This window comes from Vipera ursinii, assembly GCF_947247035.1.
Source record: "Vipera ursinii genome assembly, chromosome: 2".
Taxonomy (NCBI): domain Eukaryota; kingdom Metazoa; phylum Chordata; class Lepidosauria; order Squamata; family Viperidae; genus Vipera; species Vipera ursinii.
In genome coordinates this window covers 145,824,262-145,850,982 of record NC_139513.1, presented here as the reverse complement: position 1 = coordinate 145,850,982, position 26,721 = coordinate 145,824,262, and the positions used below count along the sequence as shown (strand labels likewise).

Below are 26,721 nucleotides of genomic sequence, written 5' to 3'. Positions count from 1 at the left end.
TACGTGGCTCTCAGGAACCAAAAAAAACAAACAACCCAGAAACAAGGCAAAACACCAAGCAGGATGATCAGTCTTCCAGCTTTCTCTCCTGTTCAGCAGTTCTGTCTTCCTCCTTTCTGCTCCTGCAGGGCTCAACTTGTAATGTAGTTGAGAGAAGGCGGGCTTCCTCGGAGGGACCTCAGGCCTCCCCAGCCTTCAGCGCCAGCAGCAGCCGAACCCCCAGTGCTTCTGATGTGGGTGAAGAGGGCAGCACAGAAGCCTGTTCCAGGGATATGGGTCCAGAGGGCCAGCCAGGCCTGGAGAATTCGGAGTCCCTCAGTGACTCGCTCTACGACAGCTTATCCTCCTGTGGCAGTCAGGGCTGAGCCTCTCGAGGAAAAACGAGGGCATTGACTTCCTGGGTTGACACGGCCACCTGCTCCTCCTGCCTGGTGCTTTGAGGGCCGGGCCAGCACTTGCCCATAGGATCCCGCTTGATTCTTCTAAACCAAATCACGGCCTGCGGCAGAACGTAACCTGTCTTCCATACCAGCTCCCTGCCCGTTCTTAAGCAGGGAGATGGGACTTCTTCAGCAGGGCAGTAGACGGCTTGCCTGTTTAAAAACAGACAGAACGGAAAGAAAAGGTGGGCGGGAGGGCATGATGGGAAGTGGCTGTGGGCGTCTTCCTCCGGTTGAGTGGCATTGGATCAACTTGGGGGAGTGGTTGTTGCACATTAAGTAGTATCCCTTGGGTTAAAGCACTGCGAACGGGAGGGAGTCCCAATTTTGTCTCGCCAATCCGTTATGCAACTTGGTGGACTCGGAGGTGGAAGAAAAATGGAACCAAGGGTTGCTGTGGGTTCCAGGGTACACTAAGCAGAGCGCGTCACCCTCAAAGGGTGAGTGATTCCAATTCACAGATTGCACCACCAAAAGACTCCCTTGCCCTGACCTCCCTTTTGCAGGCTGGAAGGGGTGGTGCTAATGATGATGCCCTTGCCAGGGGAAGAATTTCCCATCCTTCTATCTATCCAAACTGCCCTCTTTTACCTCAACGGCAGTGCAGTGCTTGCCTTAGCAAATTACCGAAGCCCTTCCACCTCTTGACACTTAAAAAGCATGTGAGATTTTGCCAAAACCAGGACTCCCCTCCATTGGGACAGAGCAGTGAAGTGGGCCTTCCATCCATTTCTTTCAAGCATGTGGCTGCTGGTGGGAGGGGGGGGTGTACCAAACTAATGTCTAGGGGGTGTGGATGCTTGACAAGACGACCCCCCTCTTGAACAAGCATCTTAATGTGAGTAGGTTCACTTTTCTCTCATTATATTTCATCAAATGCCCCCCCCCGCCTTTTCCTTCCTTTCTCCCAAATCCAGTTGAAGGAACAAGAACCTCAGAGCTACTGTGTATCTGGGTTAGATAGCTTGGGGCCTTCGTTCCTTGCCCTTTTCTATGTAACCTTTTTTTTAAATAAAAAAATTAAGTTATTAATGCTGATCTGGTTTCCGTGCAGCTCAGCTTTCTCCAACCTTGTTTCTATGGGAGCTCTGTTAGTTCCCTAGATGGTGCTATTTTGCTGTGTACAGGCCCCCTCTCCTGTTGAGTGTCTCTTCGTTTTTTTTTTACATCAATATATTTTAAAATATTAAGATGTCTTTTGCTCCTTTTTTATTTATATAAGTTATTGTGAAATGAGTCTGTCTGTTGTCTTGAATCTCCTAGAAAATAAAAGGGGGTTAAAAAAAACCACACGTGTGGCTGAAATACTTGGGTGTTTGGAATGAACATGCGGAAGTTTCTCATGTTCAGCAGTGTGCAGCAGTCCAGATCTGAAGAGCAAAGTATGACTTGGCAAGTGTGGCTGGTGCATACATATAGCACCTCTTTGAGAACACATGAAGCCAAACGTATCTTCTTTTCCTAGGAACACATGCCAGTTGTGCGGGACAGCTGCGCAAGCCCAGGGAAATGGGTTGCTTTAAAGTGTTCCTAATGCATTCTGAATCGCATGTTATCCCTCGAGTTCAGATCTTTGCAGAGCCCTGTTGTGAGAAGCTAGCTTTGCTCTTTTTAGTAAGTGGCCTTTAGTCCAGGTAAAGCTAAGGCAGAGCTAAGGCCATTCTTGACGGCTGGGTTGCAGCTTATTTGCTTGTGCTAGAAATCTGTTCACTCAAGCTTCTAAAGCAGGGGTGTCAAACTGGACGCGTCACATGGAAGCCACTTCCACCCCATTGCAGTCAATGGCAAAACAGTCCATGGCAGCTGGCATCACATGACGTCGCAAGTTTGACATGTCTGTTCTAAAGCAGAGAATCCTTCAGCCTGCTTCCAGCAGAAAGGGGAGGCCATGACCTCATTCTGCACTTCAAAGTAATATTTCCTTTGATTCCCTAAATTGTCTCTTGTTCAGAAGTGAAGCTCTGCTGTTGGCAAGTAATCACAACACTGCTCACGTTTTCTTCTGCTTATTGGCCATCGTGAGATTGGCACTGCATAAGCCCGGTGCTCAGTTTGGTAAGGCGGCGCCATTTCTCTCTTTACAATTCTATACACACTTATCTAATGTGAATGTTATTTAAGTGCATATGTATTAATTTCTAATATATCTTTTATGACTCGTTCTTTTTCACCTGCGTTTTGTAAAAATGAGTTCCATTAGGCTTGTCCATACGAAGTCTACTCAAAAGTGGCAGCTTTGGAAATATTTTTTGGTCATAGAAAAGGCAGGGAGAAAGCATTTGCATTAACCAGTTGTCAGATTCCATGTACTAGTTAGGCAATTCAAGAGAACAGTATCCACTCAAAATTTCAGCTTTTTCGTCGTATTTACAGTGTGAGCTTAACTTTCCCTTACACTCCTCAGTGCATGCTTTCAGTGACAGTTGAATCCAAATCAGAAATGAAACAGCTATGCCTTAAGGCAGGGGTGTCAAACTGTCAGCCCACAGGCCGGTTGCATCATACGGAGGCCATGCCCACCCCAGCTCTGGCAATGCAAAAGAAGTCACGTCACATGACACAGCAAGTTTGACACTCATGCCTTAAGGGAAGAAACTAGGATTTTCCCAAAAGGATGCAAACAGGAAGCTTTCTTGTACTGAGGTTTCATCACATTACTAGATTAGCTGTGGATCTCCCAGATTTCTGAAAACAGCCTTTCTTGGCCTAATTGGAAATGCTAGGAATTGAATTCAGAATCTTTTCTATGTAGGTTGCACGTTTTACTACTGAGGTGTAGCATTCGCTGTGTAGTTCACGGGCATGGGTAGGAATGGGCAAACCTGCTGGTTTAAAGTACTTGAGCCACCAGCTTCCTACAGACTTAGGCTAATTGCAGAGATGTTGACATTTGCCCTAGATCACAGCTCTGTAATTAGCTTAAGTTTGCAAAAGGCAGGTTGCACTGGAAGGGGAACAAGAAACATCCAGGGACTCAACAGGAGTCCTACAAAAGCTTAAGCTTCCAGTGACGGCATTAAAAAAAGAAGGCTTGGCTCAATGGCGTTATTGTCAGAATGGCAAAAGGCCATTATTTTTTTTTCTGCTTCAGCGGCTCTGCAGATCCTTGGCACCGCCTAGTGATCTAATGGGTAAACAGCGTCACTGCATTGCACATCCCTTGCATCACCATCCAGTAAATGCCAAGCTTGGTGACCAAGGTTGCAAGCAGGTTGGTTTCCTTTGGAGACCTTTTCAACAACAACGTAACATAACAGCTGTTTGAGGTCTGAGCAAAGCAGGATTCTGAAGGGAAGATGGGATGCTCAAACAAGTTGAGTTTTCCTGAAGAGCTGAAATTCACTACCATAATTTAATTTCCAAGCAACCAGAAGATGATTGAAACAGTCTTGATGAAAATAAAACCGATACATGGTAAAGTTTGAGGATTTTTTAATATTTTTCCCATACAAAGCAAGACAATGTAAATTTTATTTGAATCAAAACACCTTTTTTGTTGTTGTTGTTCAAAAACCCTGTCTCTTCACAGTAGGAGGCTAAAGAATGCAGCCAGGGCTGGCCATCCAAAGAGCGACAGAGCTTACTCTATTAAACCCTGTTAGACAAGGTCTCTATGAAGTAGATTCTTGCAGTTTAGTTCTTGGCACTATTCCAAGGGGGGGAAGGAGGGATGAAGAACGGAGGAAGTAAAAAAAAAATTGTTTTCTCAAAGCAAGCAAAACTGGAGCCTGGCTTCAGATGCCAAGAAGAACAGGAGAAACATTTATCTGGTTAGCTGCAAGGAAAGCTTAATGGGCATGTAGAGGGAGCCATTTTTAATACCGAGTGCACCGATCCCAGTTTCTCCAGGATGTAGGAATACCATTCCCCTTATACAATATCCAGCCAATTCCCTCCAACCCATTTGCTGTAGGATTCATTCCCAGAGGTTTAAAGGGAAGAGGCAGCCACATGTCACCCTGGCATCTTGCTGACCAAGGTTGCTCAGTCCCATTAATAGTTCAAGGTACTGGGTTCATCCTCCTCAGGAAACTCAAATAATTAAATATCAGGAATGCAATTAAATCAGACCAGACCTTACCACACTGACATCTATCTAAAGACAAACACACAACAACCAAAAAAAAACCTGTCAGGAGTTGTTAAAAATTGAGATGAGTGCCAGACAAGAATTTCTCATTTGCACAATTTAGTTTTTGCTAACCAGCGGCAAAATGAAGGTGGGGGACCTAGCGTGATGGATCAGATCACAGTAGCTCTCCAATATGTTGGGAGTTTTCCAAACTGCAACTAGAGTTTGTAGTTTTGCATCTTTCTTCCCTCCCTCTCCCCTCCAGCCATCCTAGAGGAAGTAAGTTGAGCGACATCCATCTCTTTAAAACCCCTGTAGACGAGTCAGCCTTGTTATCAGGCAAATATTTCAACAGCAATTTCAGAGCATCATCAACACTGGCAAGAGGCAATTTCACCCCTGCTCTGCTCTCACTAAAATTTGAATGCAATCGGAGGTGAATAGAAAAAATGGAAGGGACTTAAGCTACCCCAGTGAAAACTGCCAGGTCATTGCCAACAATACAGATAAGAACTCGGCCTCTGATAATCAGAAGAGGGAAGTGGGATACTTGTTTATGTAGAAGTGGGGCAAAGCCAGACTCCAGCATTAGAATCAGCCAATTAGCTTTTTCAAGAGGCTCAAAAACCAAGAAAAAAATCCCAATTTCCACAAAGTATGAAAATGTCACAGATGCTTCTCATTCACACAGAAGAACCGGGGGCACCTTTAATGCAGATCAAGTTGGATGGAAGCAAGAAAGAAAGAGGAAAGGGGGGTGGGTGGGTAAGAAACCGGAATCTCCACGCAGGCATCTGGTTTTACTTTATTTTTCTTTTTTCTTCTTGTTCTGAAAGAAACAAAATTCCCTGTCAATGCTCTGAGCTCCTGGACACAATGACCTGGATTGGGATCCCATGCCAGTCAAAGAGACGTTTCCTGGCTTCTAGGTTAGAAGCAACGTACACCCAATTCTGCTAACCGATGGGAGAAATCGGCGATCGCTTGGATGAAAAGATGTGATGGACCAAGGCCATCTTAATTACTAAAGAACATTTTGTAACAACTGGCATTTGCTCACCTATATCACAGCTTGAAGTTCCCACCCACTCTCCCTTAATTCTTGCACAATTCTTTTTTTAAAATGTGCCATCCTGAAAATAGTAGGAAAGTACAAGTTGCAAAGTTTTTCCTTGTTGAATGAGCAAGCAATGAAGCCTGAAGCTAGGACGGGGCAGGGCGGTGGGGAAGAGGGACTTTGAAACATGGCTTTGGGACAAAGGTAGTAGTGTCTGTTTCCAGAATGGCCCAGCTGCCGTGGAAGATTTAATTTCACATTGATAACATGCCATCAGTTTTCCCTCTCACTACCTTGCATGGAGCCAAGCCTTCCTACTCCACAGTCCCTCCATCTTTGTTCCCTACTCTTAATAATCCTTCACCCCCAGACTGTCTTTCACTTCCTGCATAGCTCATTACGCATATGGACCAAGCTTTCCTTCGACTCATCTCTGAGGACTTATGCTTCAATGCATTATTCAGCTCTTTCTTTTTTCTGAACAATCTTACAGCTTATATTTTAAATATTTTTTTTTATTTTTTAAAAAAGGCCTCCCCCATTTTTTTGTAAAGCTTCCCCTTTCCTTTTTGGGCTGATATTTGATATATATAAGCCTACAGGAGGAGGTACCAGCTAAAAGCATTTACTATAATGGTCCTATTAATGTGCGGTAAAAAGAAAGAGTACGTGCTGAAAAGAAATGGGGGAATTCCAGGTAGGTTTGCTTAGAAAAGTCAGGCAAGAAGTCACTTGCTTTTACCAAGGAGAAGTAAGTTTCTCTCCCAAAGCATCTGCCTCTCAATGGAAACACCCTGCCCTTGAACTCTGATGGCTTCTTGCTTGTCTTGTGTGGGAAATGGTGCATCCTAAGGGATGTGCATCAGAGAGCCCCGTGCAATGCAGACCTACCTCGTTCATGCCCAAGATGACCATGAGCTCCCGGAAGATGTTAACAAAATCCAGGAAAAGATCCACGCAGTGCCTGGCACAAAGAGAAAAATGTTGTACATCGAGTTATATCCTAAAATTACAAACGGGAGGCTTTGCCAGAGCCTCTTCTCTGCCCTATTGTTTTATTCATAATCAACTATGTACCATTTTCTACCGTCAGAGTTCATTTGAGATTTTGCTTCCATTATTTAACTCTGGCTTTTTCTACCATGATGCTTTTAGCCTCCCTGCTTTCCTCCAAGCGAAGTCTCTCTTATTTTTGAACCCAAGAGAGAAGCTCATCCATGTCTCCTGTTTACTCTCCTCACTTGTAAATCCTTATCATATGTGGCAGCTCCTTCCTCTCCAACTCTCTTACATAGCCCTAGGCTTGTCACCAACACACTCACCAGATATAGTCCTTGTCTCCGTTCTCAGCCTTCTCAATGATGAGCTGAGTATCAAACAGCACAAAGCCACACATAACCATAAGTCCAATGTAGAGATTAGCCTGGAGGAAGAAGAAAGCCAATTAGATCAGGGGTCCCCAACCTACTAGCCAATGGGCCACAGGATAGGCTGACCAGTGTGTGCACACCCACCCACTCGCACTAGCGCTTGCAGACCCATTTGCGCCTGTTCATGGAGCTGGTGGTGGCTAGCCCCTGCACACATGCACAAATGGAGCCACTAGCATGTGTGCAAGTTGCACGGCTCGTCTGAGCATGCACGCAGGGGCTAGCAGCAGCTAGTGCCTATGCGCATGTGCAAACGTGGGCCGCTAGTGCCGTGCCTGGTTTCGCGGCCTGTTTGTGCATGCGTGCAGGGGTTAGTGGTAGCACCCAGCCCCTGTGCGCGTGCACAAAAAGGGTCACTAGCCCCGTGCAGGTTGTGTGGCCCATTTGCGCATGCGCACGGGACTAGCAGCAGCGGGTAGCGCCTGCACGCCTAGGCAAACGGGGCCGCTCGTGCTGTGTGGCTGCACGTGGCCCCGTTTGCACATGCATGCGTGCAAGTTTCCCAGCTGCTCCCTTTCCCTCTGGGCCGCCAGCTTGAAAAGGTTGGTGACTTCTGAATTAGACAAAATAACTCCAATGGCATAGGCTGGCCCTGCTGCAACCTACTAAGAGCCCAAAGTGATTCTGTGTCAGCCCCCAGCTTCAATATATTCAGAGCCAGATCTCTTCATGAATTAAAGGAGCAGAATTTGGTATCAAGCAATGAATTCATTATTCACAATGTCAGCATTAATTCCATTTTTGTTTCTGACAGTAACTTTCTAGTTATTGTGTGTATCTAAACATTGCATCCAATAAAGTACCTTCAGGGGGGGGAAAAAACCCCTTCAGAATACCTAAACCTCACAGAAGGTGCTTTCCAATGCCGGATGTTTCTGTATCATCAGATGTTTGGATAATTCCTCCTCTGCAGCCATAATTAAAGAATGTCATGCAAAATACTGCAATCTGCATACATCCTCAAATCTGTTACTCTAATGCAACACATCTTGCTCTTCTAATAATAAACTACAACGGAAGCTGGGAACATCTGAACAGCTGCTCCCAGCAGGCTTGCCAGTTCTATGTCCAAAAGGGCGGATTTGCTGCAGGGGCTTGTGTCGCTATCAGCTTTCAAGCTGACAGGCCCTGAAAACAGCAGCCACTCACTGTGAAGAGCCAAGTTGAGCCCAGGAAAATATTGATCAGGGAGAAGAGCAGCATCAAGAACAGGCCAGAGAAAAGGACGCCTGGAAAAAAAAGGGGTGGGGGTGGGAAAGCGGAAACACGATGAACAAAAATGAAGCCAGACTCTTCAAATAATAGTGGAGAATGGTTGCTGCTGCTGCAGCTGCTGCTTACCCCCTAGATACAAGTAGGCACGGCGCTTAGCAAAGAGAGCACTCAGGGAGAAGCAGCTGAAGATCACTGCTGTGCCCAGGAAAGCAGTTGGGATGATGCTGTAGGGAGGGAAGGGACAAGAATGAGTGCCTAAGGAGATGGATGGAAGGAAGGACTATGAACGTGCTGTGGAAATATTCGAAGGGCTTGACTTTTAAAGTCTCCGAAAGGATCTGGATGCTTCAATGGGAAGAGCTTAGTAACAGCCCCAAATGTGCCCCACGCCGTTACTAGTGAGCAGGATGTTTGCTTCTCACTTTCAAGGTGAACAAGTGGTAAAGGACAGAGCAGCTGCTGAGTTTCCCCTTACCTGGGGTTGATGGCAATGCACATCTCCAGCAGAGGGCCCAGGTTGACTCCTGGAAGAGGAATGCAGCAGCCTCAGAGACAAGTTTCTCCCTCGTGCGTTATGTACACACAATAATTTCCCCATTCGTTACATGAACATATTTAAAAGAAACGAGCTATGGAGTACACGGGCATCCCTTTCGTAAAAGACACAAGAGGTGCAAAATGTCACAGAAGTGACAAGGCGCCCTATGTCATTTCAGATATATTCACAAGGGAGGGAATCCCTCGTTTTATAGCATTCAGGGCTGCCTTCTTCCTTTGGGCTGCAAAAACCTTCTGGCTTCCTTTTCAGACACAGGACTACACAAGCGCCATTCGGCTGTAGTGTGATTATTAGGCAGCAGCATTAATGCATGAAGTAAACTCTGCCCAGTGCTTCCGCCGCCCCCCCCCCCAAAAAAAAATCATTGCCATCCTGCGAGGTCCTGTGACGGCCCTGATGGCCCAGTTTCATCCCTTACACAGCACATCTCCCAGCGAGAGGAAGCAGCTAAAAAAAGTCTTTCTTGCTTATGGAAACTCCACAGTTGCACATGCGTATCAACTCTCGCTTCTCCAGCCACACGTACCGGTGAGGAAAGCAAAGCCTGCCAGGATAGCCAGACGTTTCTCTTCGGTTTCTCGGCTGTGGGGTGTGGCCATCAACCAAATCATAAGGCCTAATGCTCCCAGGCCAGTCAGCAGTCCAAACTGCAAAACAAAGTGGGAAAGACGGAGATTAACACAGGCTGGTCAAAGGGAAAGAGCCAGTTCAGCCGAAGCTCATTTGCTGCATTTCCCACTCCTTTAAAGAAAATTCTGGTCATCGGAACTTGTTCCCTGTGCAGATTTTGAAGGGAAGCTAAGAATCGGCATTTTGCACTGCTGGTTTCTTAGAAGAGAAATTCTGTTGCTATTCAGTTTTTACTTAATCATGAATGCTTTCAATCTTAAATATTTTAATTAACACAGCTAGATTTTCGTGTTTCCCATTACTCTATGACAATTTTATAAGCCCCAGTGAAATCTGTAAACAATTCTGCTCTGCAAATAGGACATGAGGCCCAAAGATATTCCAAATCTGAAATGGATTCCAGAACACCGTTTTCAGAATTGAAACTTTTATTAACTACTGTAGGGCTTGGCTTTAAAGTAAACATTAACAAATGGTGGAGAAATTTTCACTCTTGCAGGACTCTGAGCAGGACTCGGGAACAATGCGTTAGCGGCGGGTTTTGGCTTGGCCAGCTGGATAAACCCTCTTTCTAAGTTTTTGTCTATGAACTTCTGTGTCTCCTCTAATTCTCATGGGCTCATGGAATACAGTTTGGGTTTGGGTAACTTCGCGCCTGGGTGGATCTCGATGGAGCACTCTGTGGGCCGACGAGGGGGCAGCTCATCAGATTTTTCCTCACTGAATACTTCAGCTAGGTTTCTATATTCCTCTGGGATGTCTTGCAACTCCTCTCCCCCCCCCCAACTGCTGCTTTCTCGGAGGGGCTTCCACTGGTTCGGGGTTGAGTTGGGGTCCTCGCTGCTTCTCCATTTGGGAACCTGAGTTCTCTTGTCCTCCAGTCCACCCGCAAGTTCCATTTGGATAGCCATGCCATGCCCACAAGAAAGGGGCATTCCATGCCAGGAGTCACTACAAATGCTATAGTCTCTACGTGATCCCCTATGGAGATTGGACTGGCAGTGTGGCAAGCGTCCCCCCTGCGATGCACCCATCTAATTGACCGAATGAGATTGGTTTCTTCAGCCTCACCGGAATTCCTAAATTCCCCACTAAGGTTGGGCTTATCTTACTGTCCCCACCTCTCACTTGAGTTTCACAAGAGAAACAAAAAGCTCTTTCAAACAGAAACAAAGACCTCTGCGTCTGTCTGAGAACATTTATTTATTTAGAGACTTTTTGTTAGGATATGTTTGGGGAAAGTTTTAAAGGCTTAAAATTTCACTGGATATGCCATCTAGTCATGAAGCACCAGTTGAGAACCACTCAAAAGGATATAGTCCTATTTATTTCCACAAGCTGGGATGTACTGTTTTGGAGCCTTCCTGCTGGCATTTAGCCCTCAATAACCAAGATGACCTTCAGTTTATATATCTGTCACAGAGAAATGCCTTAAAATTCTTACCTGCACCAGCTGAGTTACCACATTGAGATAAGCACCAGCTGCCGCTAGGAACATACATATTGCAAAGCTCGCATAGACCTTCTTCAGGTGCTGCTGAGTTGATGCAGAGCTATAAGGATGATGGAAGAAAATTCAGCTCTGTTATACAATGCTTAGAAGCACAGCAATTCCCAAATTGGCCATCTGCCAGTTCCTAGCCGTATCACAAACTGTACAGAGTCAATATTATCTAACCTGCTTCAGAAAAAGCTTACATTTTCTTGAACACCAGCATTAAGAATTCCTTACTTCAGAATTTCTAGTGCTGAAATACTACTTCCAGAGGGGACCAAGTATTTACCAAAGGTATGAAGGTTTTTAGGATGGTTAGAAAAACCTGAGGGGTCTGGTCGTGGAGAAATACAGTTTGAATGTACGGGGATGTACAGTTCTGACTTCCACAGCACATCAGTCTGGCAACAGGCTACAGAACAATATCATTTAAATCAGGAGCCATTTTGAATAGCCCTGCCCTCTTTGAAAAAGCAGACTGACTTGGACAAAATTTAAATGTCCTTGATCCAAATGTTTTTCCAGCCACAGTTTAAACAAAATTCCCCACGGACTTCAATAATCCAGCAATACTACTCACTAAATAGCTCCTTGAGATCATCTTACATTAAACATTTACTTGAACTGCCGTCACCTACAATTGTCTGCCCTAAGATCTGTAACTTGGATCCTCAATCTCTGGGGCTGGTGGCAAACTGGGAATTCTGAGAACATAGAATGAACACTTTCACAAAAAGCTACCATAAAGGACAAGCTCAGTCAACAACTCTTTATCACAGAGTAAACTAGTTAATTTCCCAGCCAGTCCAAGTTAACTTTTTCCATGTTTTTTTTACTGTAGTTTACTTGTATATTTCCTATTTAGATATTCCAGGGGGCGGGGAGACATCCATTTTAAGGTTCTACGAATATTACTGGGCTCCATGTTAAACCCACTGGCGTTACTGAAAAGAAATATGGGATAAGCCAGGATTTTACTCTGCAACGTGCAATCTGGTCACCAAGAAAAGCAACCGATGTACTGATAACCTGCACATTACATTTGTAACACAGGTTCTACAGAAAGCTGGGTAACGTCCACAGACATTTTAAAAGATGATAAGATCGGGCAAATCAGCAAAGCAGGATTTTAAGATTCAGTTCTATGCAGAATAGGGTCTCCTGAACTAGAGTTGTTCGGAAGCAGGTTTAGAAAGAGTTTCATCCTATTGGTAGGCATATGGAAATATTGTTTTCCTCATCGTGTTCAACCGGTAACTAGAGTAGATGATTTTAATCCATAGTCTTTTCTCAAGGAAGCAGAAAAAGTGAGGTGGTCTGGCTCCAGCGACCCAGGTCCTGTTGTGATTCAGTGTCAGCCTGTGGTTTCGGCAGCTGAGTCGGATGATTCTGAAGAGGAGGAGGAGGAGGGGTTTGGAGAGCCTTTGGTGTCAGAGGGAGGTTCTGATGCACTGCAGGACTCTCAGCCTGGCCCCTCCCGTCTTGTTCCTCCTCAGACTCAGCCGTGTGAGCACGAGGGATTGGAAGAAGACGATCCACAGCTAGCTCTGTTCAAGGACGCTAGGAGGCAATCTAGCAGAGCAGAACAGAGGAAGGCAATGAGGCAACTCAGGAGAAGGCAATGAGAAGCCATGCCTTGGGACTGCTGATAAAAGGGGAAGGTGTGGGAGGTGCTGGTTGCTGAAAGCAACCGTTTGAAGATCTTCTGCTAGAGTCCTGGTCTGTTATTCTTGTTTAACCTTTTGGTTTAAATCTTGTTTGAACTTTTTGTTTAACTTTTGTTTGAACTCTTTGTAAATAAATTTGGTTGGGTTTTTTCCAGCCTGTTGATTATAAAAAGGGGTTGTCCCTGACATTCAAACAGGGCTGGTCGTAGACTGGAACAGAACAGTTCCTGCCAGCCTTGTCACCATTTTCCACGGGTAATGGAGCCTACCTAACCTCACATCTCTGTTGCTAAACATCAAGAAAGAAATTAAATCCTCTCCCAATAAGATTAAGCTGGCAACGGGTACTCACATGTGAGAGAACTTGAAGAGGGCATCAAAATTTATGTTCCTGTTGAAAACATCCATAGCACTAGTTGGTGAGGAGCAATTCTCTACGTCAAAACACACAATCTGCAGAAAGGGAAAGGAAAGCCACTTCAAATGGAGAAGACCTAAACAGATTTTCCCCCCCAAGAATTGATCTGTTCCATCTCTATTTTCCTTCTTATAGAGAAGCTCTTCCCACCTGCTTGTTCAAGTCACATTAAGCAGCATCCTCATCCTCAGTGCATAGTGCAGTTTTAAAATGACATCAACTCCTTCCCCATTTACATCTTTTGTGGTGGCACTTCTGCAGAATTCTTAGGCTTTTTTCCTCTGAGTAAAAGGAACTTTAAATAATCAATTTAATCTGATTTTAGTCAGCGAGGAACAAAGCACAGCAATATCAGGAAACAGGGAAGTTAAAGCAATAGCTTAAAGGTCTAGCAAAAAAAGTACTGTATGCAGAAGCAGAAAACAGATTTTCCAGGTCCAAGGAAAAATACATTTGCTTCATCTGTGTACTAAGAAAACACATCTCTACACAGATTAATTTATATCCTTCTCTCTATGTAGACTTCTGTTTCCATCAATTAATTCAGTTTCCAGCTACAGTATAAAATATGCAATCCAGCAATACACACATTACCCAAAAGATACAGATACAAACTCCTGACGCATCACTGCTAAAAAGTGAGTCTTTCTACTTGAGACTCACCAGCTTGTTCAATATGTAACCCACAAGCTTCTTCCTCTTTGTCTGACTCTGAAAAATCTAGACACTGCAACCGGTTCACAGAAACCCAAACTGGCTTGGTGTATATGGTGCAATTATTGCAGGCTCTTGCAAGGCTAGTTAAAGCCTCCTAGAGGAATTGTGCTCACCTGGGAGCCTTACTTCACAACTCAGCAGCTGGAAAGCAAGATCATTAGCATCCTTAATGATCTTCCCAGGAAAGGATGGGGTGGAGTTAGAGGAAGGCAGCCCCCCCCCAAGCTTGAGAATCAAGACCAGTATGTTGTGTTATTCTCTAGGTGGGATTCCACCCCACTGTTCTGTAACAATACGCACAGGTATTTTGCTTACTCAAGGGAGCAGCATGAGCATTTTACTCAACAAGCATTTCTACCCTCCTCCATCCAAAGGGTATTCTTAACCAGTTGTTCTAACCTTATGGCGAAGAATGGAAGCTAACTGGAAACCAGTCCAGCGACTAAAGACTTATTTTCTGATAGGCAGGAAGATCCGGCTTGGCAAGGAGTTTGCACCATAGATTTGTATTTGCTAACAAGATGCACTAGTGTTAAATAAATGCCTTTAATCTTGTGAGAGATTAAATTCAGATCTCTGCCTTCTTATATTTCTCTACATTTACAAGGTCTTCACTTATCATACATGGGGGTTGGGGGGGGGAGGAGGAAATCACACCGGAAAGCTCCAAAAAGCAAGTCTGTCTTGAGGCATCAAAAGCCACGCTTTAAGATCAACTTGAATTGGAAAGGTGAACCTGAAAATTAAACAGCGTGTAATTTGGGTATTAGGTGCTTGTATTAGGGTAACATGATTCAACATCAGGGCATCAAAATAGGTCACACACAGAGTGGAGGAAACATTGTCTGCTCAGTACCCAGTTCTTCCAGATGCCAAAAACTATTCAAGGCAGAGGTTAAATAAGATCTGAGGATAGGGAAACACTTTGAAATGTAGATTTCTCCAATGGGAGGGAGACCCTCTGCAAAACAAAGCGTACAGCTGAAAACTATTCCAGAAGAGAGTATAAGTAAAGCGACGGCTTCTACACTACTGACACAACTGAAAAGTAAGGAGCAAAACAAGAAGCTGAAAGGCTCACTCAGGATTACTCTTAATAAGTATCCTTTATGTTTTTTTTTTAAAAAACCACCTTACACTTTCCCAGCAGCTTTAGCCACACAGCAGGAGTACCGGTAACTAATGGTTTTCATTAGTGTTCTCTGAGCCCACTTAGCCACAGAGAATATAGGAAAGAATTATTTCCATTTTTAGACTATTTGTTCACAGAAAGCCGTCCATTTATGGCTGTGCCTGAAATGGAATATTCTCTCTTTCATGCACGGACAAAACTCTCATAACACGTGTGTTTTGATTCATGCTTGGAACAATTAAAATGGCCATTGAAGGCTGCAACTTTTCAAGACAGAAGTGTTCAGCGTGCCCAACTCAAAATGTGATGCCACTCAAAATAGCCGAGATTTTTTTTTCATGCTTGCAACATTCAAAATGGCTGTTTTCAACTAAAAACATACTTGCAAACATCTTTACTTCCATTTATGACAGATGGAATCACTAGTTATCTATATCTGAGTTTTAAACATTTCTGGTTCCGCTCCCCAAGGACCTGACCAGCTCTGATTGAACATATACTTAGAATTAAACTGCTTTTTTTCTGTTCTGCAAAACCCCCTCCATCTTATTCTTAAACAATGCAAATTAATTTTCAATATAATGAAAATTAATTTGTATTGTTTAAAAACAAGATGGCTTCAATTATTTTGCAGGTCACAAAGAAATCTGAGAAAGTCAAAGGCCACACCTCACATTAACGTATTTTTCGTTCAGCACTAACATCAAATCCAGTAATGGGAAAATCACGAATCACAAACTCAGTTAACTGACAATGTACCATTATTTGGGAAAAGAAACCAGGGAAAAAGTGTTAGCGCAACATTGTAAGAGCTTGGTTAGCCTCAAAGGAATCTTGCCCTTAGTAAACAAAAAAGAGAGGCTGAGTACACAGTTGCATATAGTTCCAGGCCATTGCTCTATAAACTCTCCAAGGATTGCTTGAATGCAAAGAACCTCTGAAGTAGTATGGCACATTCAACAAAGAAGGGCTTACCCAATTAGCCGTCACAGATCAACCTTATTGCTCCTTCACCTAGACCAGACATGTCAAACACAAGGCCCGGGGGCCGGATCCGGCCCGCGAAGTGGTTTCATGTGGCCCGCGAAGCCATCCTGGAAACAGTGAGGGAACGGCCCCCACTGCCTTGGCCCTGGCCCAGAGACCCTTCTTCTGCCAGAGACCCTCAGATCTGTCCCACCCCTGCCCAGGCCCCCATAGGCACCCTTGATGCGAACGATGTAAAGCTGGCCACGCCCACCCAGTAGGCCATACGCACTCAGGCCATGCCCACCCAGTAGGCCACGCCCACCCTGGCCATACCCACCCGGCCCCCTGAGGGCAACTGCAATGCTGATGCGGCCCTCAATGAAATTGAGTTTGACACCCCTGACCTAGACCAAACAACTTCATCAAATGCTGAAAGTGTTAAGTAAAAGAAAATTTTCCTTAATTTTAAAAAGCTGTTTACTAGATTGGATGTTGGTTAAACAGCCCTATCGCAACTATTTGGAACAAAAGACCACGGATAAAATAGTAATATAAAAAATCTCCTTCCAATTTCTTACCAGAGGCTAGAGCATCTAAGACTCTTAACATTTAGAGCAGGGGTCTTCAAACTCGGCCCTTTTATGATTTGTGGACTTCAACTCCCAGAATTCCTCAGCCAGGCAATTCTGGGAGTTGAAGTCCACAAGTCATAAAAGGGCCAAGTTTGAAGACCCCAGATTTAGAGTTATACAACAAGCATTTTAGACATGAGGTTCTATGCAATATGCCTACAGAAAGAGGTTTTGTCAGTTTTAGAATGTTGACTAAGTACAAAGAATGTTGGGATTAATTCTCCTGTGTAAGCTGCAAGACTGTGGATGACTGAATTTGATGGCAAACCAAAAAACTGTCATTGGGAAGGAAAACAGTTTGGAAATACAGGAAGATGGTGGCACGTCCAGCAAAAAGAATCAGTTAACTGAAAGGAAAGGCTCCTACTTCATATTTCCATTTAGCTTTTGCAGATCCCAGCAGTATCCCAAAAACATCCCTCATATTTCTGTAAGTAGAGTCAGAAGTACTGCAATCTTATTAAATACTCTGAGGAAAGACCATGGTCACGTTCCTCCCCTGCCCAATATTTCTTTTGCCTTTAAAATCTGTCAGAGTCATAACTTTTGGATGATAAAAAAACTTAGGATGATAATTGCCTTTATACTAATATTTGTGAGCTAGTTGGTAGCTTGCTTGGATAAGGACAATCCAAAATAAACCATAAGACAATACTTAATAAACAGTACTGCAAAACACCAGGTTATGGGAATGCCGGCAGATAACACCCAGGGGTAGGGCCTTCTCAGTGGGTGCGCCTGCCCTTTGGAACCAGCTGCCCGTGGAGCTTAGGACTGCCCCCCCCGACCTTCGATCATTTCGCCGAGACCTGAAGACCTGGCTCTTCGAGCTTTCTGGCCCAGGCTGAGTTTTAATTGGGGTTTTATATGTTTTATATTTTTTCAGGGATTTAGTTTAAACTTTTTAATTGTTCTTAATTTTTGTATTGACGTTTTTTTTATGCCCTGTAAACCGCCCTGAGTCCTACGGGAAAGGGCAGTATATAAATTCAATAAAATTAAATTAAAATTAAATTAAATTTCTGTAAAACAGAACTCATACCACAACTGTACACTCAAATGATGAATATGAAGTGCTTATTATCTAACAGCATAGTTTGATCAAGAATGTTCTATGAAGCAACAATTAGAGCCTACATTTCAAGTCCAGAGCAGAACACATTCAACAAGTATATTGACTCTGCAATTCTACCTTAGCCACATACATCTGAAGAGACAACGTATTAGTATAACCCTAGAACTGGAAAGGAAATCCATTAAAGAATGCAAACAGGCTTGGCAGCACCACTGTAATTTAGGTTAAGGATCAGTTTGTCCTTGAGAGAGAAACCCAGAGCATTTTTAAAATAAATAACCAGAAATATTTAGCCACCCATATGAACTTTCATCCAAGGCTTAATATTTATTGATTTATTTATTCAATTTCTGTAGCTGCCGTCTCAAGCAAGTGACTCTGGCAGTGAATAATAAAACAAGCAATTACAATACAGGTAGTCCTCCACTGACATTTAGTGACCATTCAAAGTTACGGCATTGAAAAAAGTGACTTATGACTGCTTTTCCCACTTACAAGCACTGCGGCATTCCCTGTGGTCACATGATCAAAATTCAGACACTTGGCAATTGTCTCCTATTTATGATGGTTGCAATGTACTGGGGCCACGTGATCACCTTTTGAGACCTTCTGGCAAACAAAGTCCATGGGAATCCAGATTCCCTTAACAAATGCAATGGTTCACTTAACAACTATGGCAAGAAAAGTCATAAAATCAGGCAAAACTCACTTAACAAATGTTTCACTTAGCAACATAAATTTTGGGCTCAATTATAGTTATAAATCAAGGACTACCTGTGTAATACAAATTAAATATATACGGCAGTTGAGAAAAAAACATCACGGATATCAGTATAATCAGGAAACAGGACCCTTTACAACGTCCAGGCCTCAGGCCTAAGCACAAAGCTAGGTCTTCAAAGCCTAATGAAAAGGTCAATAGGGGTGAAGTTATCCTCAGTCCTGAGGGGAGAATGTTCCAGAGGACAAGGCCAATGCAAAGGCACACCTCCCAGTACCTCCCAGCTGACATTCCTTCGCTGATGAAATCCACAGTAAGCTCAATCTGCCAGACTGAATTTCTGTTACAACTCTACAAACATTTCCATATTCCATTATTATTCTCCACAAACAGGAACTTACTAATTATTAAAGACAGGGGAAGAGGGATGGAGGCAAGGGGTAGGCTGTCCCCCTTTTATAGCCTCTTCTATAAACAGCAGATCAATTCTCACAGCACCAAATTGCAAGAGAGAGAAATGTCACAGAATGAACCATGAATTTGTACATTCCTCTAAACACTACGACATCAGAAAACCAGCCACTTAGCTTTGAAGTATTGCACTGCAAGTCATCTCGTTACCACAGGAGTCTGTTGAGCTAGGCAGGAGAGACATCACAGGAAACTTCTATGACTAGTAATTTACACTGAAAAACTGCTCTGATCCTGTTTCACCTCCAAAGGGTTTATACCAAACATGTGACATTTGTGGAAGATTGTCAAAACTGGCCACAATTTTGCCAGTTTATCTGGGCAGGCGGAGAAACACTAAAGGTAAAAAGTTCATCCCAAGTCTTTTAATCGCTGTGTAGCAAACTATTTACCTTTAAAAACTCAATTTCTCATCAAAAGTCAGATCTATAGAGAAGTTGTCCCTGCCCTCCTTATAAATACTGTATCAGCTGAGTTTTTCTTAGCTCAGGCTAGTGGTCATACAGCAGGTTGTCTTTGCAAAATACTATCCAAAGCAGAATGCAAGGCACAGGCTTTACAACCTGACTCTCCCAAAGTGTGTGGAAGATGATCTAATTTAGTATCCAACTTGATGACCACAACTCATAACTGAAATTCAAGAAACATGCCAATGCTACTCTTGAAGTTTTGTAACAATTTGCACATAAAGCAGCATAAATTGAATAGAACCACCTAAAATGTCCACAGATATGAATATCTTTCAAGTACAATAATACTTGATAACAGAGTCCAGAGAGTCCAATCTAAACTGAAAGAGGCATAGGAAGGTTATTTCTGCCTATATTGTTCAGATTTCCTAATAGACATTGTGGTTTATATCTACTTGATATGGATCTTCTACCCTAGTATTGATTCTCCTTTGTTGCATGTGCCTTTTAATGCACATTTGTTTCAGAACATTTTCACAAATAAAGCATGATACAATTATGCCTTTCTCACTCCAAATATTCTCTAAATACATCAAATATATGACTTTCAGATGCACTTATAACTAGAAGCCATCAATATGATCAATGTTTATTAAAAAAAAACATATAGGGCATTAAGTTGGAGAAATTTGCTCTTGAGCTGCCTTATTCAATTTGGGTACCTATCAAGTACATGCTTTTCAATTCCCATAATTAGCAAGGCCATCACTAAGGATTCTGGGAACTAATGTACAGCTTCCAGGTCGAGGACAATTTCTGTATAGCACATATTTAAAATTCCAGCTAAGCTTCTATTCTGGTAAAAGGAAAACAAAAACTATACTGAAAAATATTCAGGACCATTATTTTCTGGGAGGTTCAGCCTCCACTCCTTCAAAAAATATTCCAACTCATCAAGCTGCTTCTCTGCTTGAAGAATCTCTCTAGATGTCTGGAGTTTTCATTTGAACTCACTGTCTGGTGGAAGCAAAAATCCAGGATGAAACATTGCTAATCAGGAGATGGTGAAGCCCTACTGAACGAGAGGGGAAATTTATGATGCCCGAAGACACAGAAACACCTTACTGGTTTCCTCTGGTGTCTTGTCTTCCTTCCCCTTTTGGAAGAAAAAAAAAATCCCCAACATTTGCATAAAACCTATTTTCCGTTTCCCGCACGACAGCAGAAGCAGGAAGGCAATCGCCCAAACAGCAAATACTTTCGGATAGGCAGGACCATCCTTGTTTAATTCAAGCTTTTTTACACTCCGAACAAGACATAGCGGGGAAAAAGCCCACGTCCCCCCCCCAAAAAAAATATGCTTCCTTCGCGCTAGACACGGAAAAGGGGGGGGGGGGGAGAAAAAAATCTGCGTTGCCGAACAGCGACAGATCTTTCAAGGAAAACCGAGAGAGATCAGACGACGTCGGTATTTTTAAACCGACGCTTCGGAAACCGAGTACTGTATACATTATTATTATTATTATTATTTTTGCCTTTTGCCGTCGTCGATCAGCCAGTAGGACGAGATCGGCGTCTCTCTCACGTCGGCTACACCATTTTAGGTGCGACGCGTGGAAGCCAAGAGCCAACAGCAGGCCGAGAGCTCTTCAGCAACACCCTCATTCCACGACGAGTGGGAGGAGGGCTGGGAGCATCCGAACTGCTTGGCCGGGGAAAGACCGAGAGGCCCTGGGAAACCCCGAAGGCCGGGATCTAATCGCCAAAGGCGGCCCTCTTGCCCAGATCGAGGAAAATCCCGCCCACCCACCCAACTGGGGGAGGGGAAGGAATTAGAGATCTCTATGACGTTCTCTCTCGGAACGCCGACGTAAGAATGGCTGAGCGGCCCGGCTGCACGAAGCAGGCCGGGAAAGGCTCGTTCGTCGCCGCTCCCCCCGCCGGGGGAAGAGGAAAGTCCGAAGGGGGAGGGGCAAGCCCGGGAAGACGGCGACACCTTCGGAGGAACCCCACAAAAAGAGGCCTCGGAGGCGAGAAGGGGCGGGAGGGGTGTGGGGGGGGGGATTCACAAGGTTGCCATAGGAACGGAACCCCGAAAGAGGCGGCCGAGCCGTCTTCTTACCCGCCACAGAGAAGGCGTCCCGTCACGGTTACAACAGCTGCTGCTCCTGTTCTGCTCGAACCGTACGTGTCTCTGGCCTCGAACGCCTCCGCCCCGCCTCTTATCTCCTCCCCACCTGCCATTGGTAGTTTCATCCTCAAGGTCCCGCCTACTGGTGTTTTTTTTTTCCCCGAAGACTTCTGCGTTCTTCTTCATTGGCTGAGAGGTGGCTCCCGTCCCATGCTATTGGTCCCGCGGCCGCGCCCAAGCAGCTGCTATTGGTTTATGCCGGACGAAGGAGCACATCATACACAGACGCACACACATACAGATGCGTACGTTCGCGACGTTCATTGGTTTCTTATTGGTAGGCGACGCCCATGATGAGGTGAGACTTTATTGGCCTTCTTCGCAAGCCCTCCTACCCCAGTAGCGGCGCGCGACCCCTAGCGGAAGGAGTGTAACATACAGAGTGCTGGCTACCACGCAACGCCATTAGGAGGAGTTTTAGTTGCGTCTGAACCATCCAAGCCTGGAGCGTAGCCTGCTGATAGAAGCCTCTCATTACAGGCAACGTGCACTGCCAAGCTGTCTATTATTGTAACAAATTTTCTGTCGCTCTAGATTTGCACAGAGCCGGACAAATGGACTCTTCACACTTCGAAAGCAAAAGCTGCAATACTGCATTTCCTTTCAAGCATTTGCTTAAAGCTATAGCATGGCGCTCTGCCGTTGACAACAATTAACTCAATGCTAGCACGTGGGAAAGTGTAATCTAAAACCATAATACTTTTAGTTACAAGATACTACAATCAGTACCTAACTGTGAAAATGAAATACAGGTAGTCCTCAACTTACAACAGTTCATTTAGTGACCGTTCAAAGTTAGAATGGAACTGAAAAAGTGACTCACGAGTAACGACTATTTTTCACACTTAAAACTGTAGTTGCAGTATCCCTATGGCCACATGATTAAAATTTGGATGCTTGGCAAGTGACTCATATTTATGACGGTTGCAGTGTCCTGGAGTCATGCGATCCCCTTTTGCTACCTTCTGAAGAGCAAAGTCAATGGGGAAGCCAGATTCAGTTCACAACCATAATTACTTAACAACTGCAGTGATTCATTTAACAACTGTGGCCCAAAAGGTCATAAAATGAGGCAAAATTCACTTGATAAATGTTTTACCTTGCAACAAAAATTTTGGGTTCAATTGTGGTAAATCACACACTACCTGTGCACATTACAGTTATTTTCAAAGTAATCTCTTCAAAGGAGATTAAAGTTTAAATACTAAAGGTGGATTACACAGAAGGCTAAGATCTGTCATTCTATTCTGCAGGACATGGCTGTTGAAAATTAGGAAAAACTGAAAAATAGTTGGATAGTTGAAGCTGGTGGCAGGCTCGTCACTAGCCATCTGTTGAGGATGCTTTAATTTTGATTCCTAAGCTTGGGCTTCATGACTCAAATGGCCTCTTCCAGCTCTATAATGCTTTGATTCTTGCATGTGGGATAATAAGGAGGAAGAGTCATACATTCCTATTTCAGAGCCTCATTTGGCTGAGGTGTTTTGTTTAGAAAGATCTCAAGAAGTTTCCATGTTTCTGGTGGGGGACAGCAAAAGTAGTAAGTGGCCTATGCCTATGTTCCCCAGAGAATAGCTAGAGGAATGTTATATATTTAGCCTAGAAAAGTTATGAAAGTTATGAATATAGCATGACTGCCATATTCATGAAGCCATATTAATATTCATATTAATAATTCAGCTTGAATGTAAATTAGAAAATCTGCAGCAGCTCTAATCAACACCCCTCCGTCCTGTGCGCTCCCACAGAGAGGGCCTCCTCAGGGTGCCACCGCTCAAAGAATGTCGGCTGGTGGCCCCCAGGGGGAGGGCATTCTCAGTGGGTGCGCCAACCCTCTGGAACTGCTTGCCTACCGAAATCCGGATGGCCCCCGACCTTCGCACCTTCAGGCACGACTTAAAAACTTACCTGTTCCAGCAGTCCGGCCTGGCCTGATAGCTCTTGGGGTCTCAGTTGTTTTTACTATTGTTTTTTACTATTGTTTAACTGTATACCTACCTTACTCTGTACACCGCCCCGAGTCCCTCGGGAGAAGGGCGGTATATAAAAACAAATAAATAAATAAATAATTTACTAGAGACTATATATCACTGAACTCAAGGAACTCATTTCCAAGTAGCAAAGATTAAACCTAAAATCAATGTAATTTGATTTAGTATGGGTGATTTTGTCTGCCAGTTTGGAATTCAGAATCATTTATATGCTGATAAAACCCAGTTATAACTTTCAATCCTGGTCCAGCCAAGTGAGGCTATCAAGGTTCTGTCCCAGTGCCTAGAGGTGTACAAGTTTGGATGGGGAGGAAGTGTCTCTGACTCAGTCCTACCCTGATCAAATTGTTGTGGGTTTTGGGACTGCCCAGATTTTGGAATGTTCCATCTCTCACTTTGGATGAGGTAAACTTCCCCCTTCAGAATCAGTAGGGACTTCTGGTTTGTGCCGTAATGACCTGGCCGAGGGATTGTGGGGCTCCATACCGCACAGCTGGTTTCATTCTGCCAGGGGACCCTAAATGGGTCGAAAGTTGCCCATTTAGGAGGGGACCCCTGTTGATCACGGAAAGATGGCGGTTGATCTGGGGAAAGCACTCCAAACCAGCAGGAGAAAGGCTAGCTGCACTTCCATGACTAGCCCAAGCTACCGACAACCGAAGCAAAAAAGCACCAACTAGAACAGATTGTGAACAACAGGTTTGGAACTGGGTGAGAATATCAATCTTTTCTATTTTACAACTGGATTGTCTGGAAAAAGCCCCCAAGAAGCAAAACAACAACAACAAAAAAAACAAATCCTCTGAAAGTGAGAAGGAAGGGGATTGAAGCCCCACCCTTCCATAGACGGAAGTGGTGTTTTAATTATTATGGGGGACAGAAATATATTGAAGTAGAACTAATATAAAGCTATAGTTTGGACAAACCTAAAAAATGAGGAAATTTTAAGATTTTCTCTTTGAATTGGGATGAAATTACGAGAAAATAATTTTCTGTTTCCTCCAGGGGGAGGGCCTTCTCTGTTGGGGTACCTGCTTGGTGGAATGAACTCCCCCGGGAGCTCCGGATGGCCCCAGACCTTTGGTCCTTTCGCCGTGACCTTAAGACATATCTTTTCCAACAGGCTGACCTGGACTGATGATAATGGGGTTTTTAATTATGATTTTAAATGTTTTTATTGGTTTTAGTGGGACTTTGACACAATTTAATTCTTTTTTAATATTTGTATTTATTTGTATTTTATTGTTGTTAGCCGCCCTGAGTCCTTCGGGAGATAGGGTGGCATTCAAGTCTCATTATAAATAAATAAATAAGTAAAAGTCGGAAAATGAATATTTAATGACATCTAGTGGTGGATCAGAGTATAGCATTACAACTGCCTTGACTGAGAAATTGGCAAGACGCCCAGAAACAGATAACAATGTGTTCCTTTGATGCCCAGTGACTCTTAAGTTTAATAAGTTTAATAATTTAAGCTGGGAACAGGAAAATACATTGGGCTATCTACCACAGAATGAGAACTACAATTGTTATAAAAACTGCTCACTTTCCTGGATTATAAACATCTACTGAGGTTTGATTTTTAAGTTTAAGAACTATTTGTGGAGAAAGAAAAATCTTGACTTTTAGCTACTTTTGTAGGGGAGAGGGCTCTTGGATTGTTCTTAGGTGGTTGAACATTTTGGGCTGCAAATTTTGGCTAATTGATAATTGTTGGACCCCTGAGGAGAGGAATAAAACATTATTTTTAGTGGTGGATTAACAACTGAGAACATTTTGGATTATAAAGGCCATACATAAAGACCATAAGAACTATACAAGACTTTGCTGTATGGATCTTAAGATTGGTTGTATTAGATAAGGCTAATACTTGGGGATTATGGTATTTTTGATAGAATACCTGGAGGGGGGAAATAAAATAGATGCTGCTTATCTAATCAAAAGTGGTAGGAAACCACACCCAATACTCTCATCTGAAGCCCCCAGCCTGGTATATCAGGGATCTGCAGGAGTGACACCTCAAGACAAGGCAAACACCTTCCAGGAGGAAATTCATGCTATGCTGAAATTAATTCAAAAGACAATTCTTTCACATAAAGAAGACACACACAAAAAACCCCAAGATGAGAATAAAAATAATTTAGACAACATAAATGAGCAAATCTTTAATTTAAGCTCACAACTAAAAAACTCAGAAAATGAGGACAAAGAATAAACAAGTCAGAAAACAAAACATAAACCAGAGGAAAGTGACCAAAAGATGGAGGCTACAAACTTTATACTGTAATACTGGAAATGGAAAAGGCACCTTATCTTTCCAGACTTCAAAATATACCTGAGGACAAGAAAGAAGATCTAATAAAATGGATTACAGAGTTGTCAGGAGCATCACTAGAGTTTGAGAGACAAAAAATGAAAAGAGAAGTTGAGGAAGAAGGAAAGTGGAAGCTGTTTAATGAATATAAATGAGCGAAACTCCCCCTCAGAAAACACTTCACCTAAATTGTCTCTCCCATTCCAAACAACATCCATAAAAATACAGGAAAAATTCTTGGTGATTTGAATACATTGACTTGGAAAGTGTCTTGGCAAAGGAAGAAGGCTAGAGTTAGACTTAAGAGAATAGATGATTTGACTTATCAGATGGGGTATTACACGACTAAACATTTATTTAAATATGGTTAAAAGAATAGATAACTTTTGGATATAAATGGATTTTATAGTAAGAGGGATGTGATTTATAATTAGAATAGCACTTTTTATGATATGGAAAATATAAAAATATTGGGATGGCTTAAGTGAGTGAAATGTTCGGACACTTAAATGTAACTAACTTGGAGAAAATCATAACTGACAAGAATATTTTGAATACTGATGGGAAACTAAATGTAAATAAGAGCTCAAAAATCAGGATCTACATTGATTCAATAAGAAGACCTTAATTGCAAATACAACTGAAATATAAGCTGGTTAGAAAACATGTTATATACTGATATATAGAGCCTTGGTGGAGCAGTGGGCTAATGACTCCTTAAGTAACACCAGATGCCTGCAGTGCAGGTTCGCATCCCACCAGGCTCAAGGTTGACTCAGCCTTCCATCCTTCCGAGGTAGGTAAAATGAGGACCCAGATTGTTGGGGGCAATTAAGCTGACTTTGTAATAATGCCGCTTGGGGTGTGTGTGAAAGCCCTAATAAGCAGGCATATGCATAGAATGAAGGCTACTGCTAAGCTTGTAAGCCGCCCTGAGTCTTCGGAGGAGGGCGGGATATAAATGGAATTAAAATTAAAATTAAATTAAAATATTATTATTTGTATAAACACTACAAAAATGCCTATATCTAATTTTGTATGTATCAATAATACCAAGAACTGTATTTGCTTAATGTTGGTAAAATGAGAACATTACTCGGAGAGGATCAAGGAAG

General features: G+C 43.3%; 2 protein-coding genes across 3 annotated transcripts in view; one reads left to right on the top strand and one right to left on the bottom strand.

Moving 5' to 3' along the window:
* Nucleotides 1-1,718, top strand: part of NCKAP5L (NCK associated protein 5 like) — a 53,001-nt gene extending 51,283 nt beyond the window's left edge. The window contains exon 13 of the mRNA XM_083356167.1: nucleotides 129-1,718. Within this exon, the coding sequence (XP_083212293.1) occupies nucleotides 129-365 (237 nt within the window). The 3' untranslated portion in view covers nucleotides 366-1,718. The remainder of the gene's footprint in view (nucleotides 1-128) is intronic.
* Nucleotides 1,719-3,855: 2,137 nt separating this feature from the next.
* TMBIM6 (transmembrane BAX inhibitor motif containing 6) lies at nucleotides 3,856-21,372 on the bottom strand. 2 transcript variants are annotated; one of them, XM_083354449.1, is made up of 10 exons: nucleotides 21,233-21,372; nucleotides 12,918-13,018; nucleotides 10,848-10,956; nucleotides 9,300-9,420; nucleotides 8,690-8,738; nucleotides 8,341-8,438; nucleotides 8,149-8,228; nucleotides 6,892-6,992; nucleotides 6,461-6,533; nucleotides 3,856-5,341 (listed from the first exon to the last, which is right to left on the bottom strand). In XM_083354449.1, exons 2-10 carry the CDS (start codon nucleotides 12,971-12,973, stop codon nucleotides 5,318-5,320), a joined length of 711 nt encoding a protein of 236 aa, XP_083210575.1. In that variant the 5' UTR covers nucleotides 12,974-13,018; nucleotides 21,233-21,372; the 3' UTR covers nucleotides 3,856-5,317. The 2 variants fall into 2 exon arrangements, with proteins under 2 accessions (XP_083210575.1, XP_083210576.1); XM_083354450.1 differs by lacking the exon at nucleotides 21,233-21,372 and adding an exon at nucleotides 13,134-13,291.
* Between the last annotated feature and the right edge of the window lie 5,349 nt (nucleotides 21,373-26,721).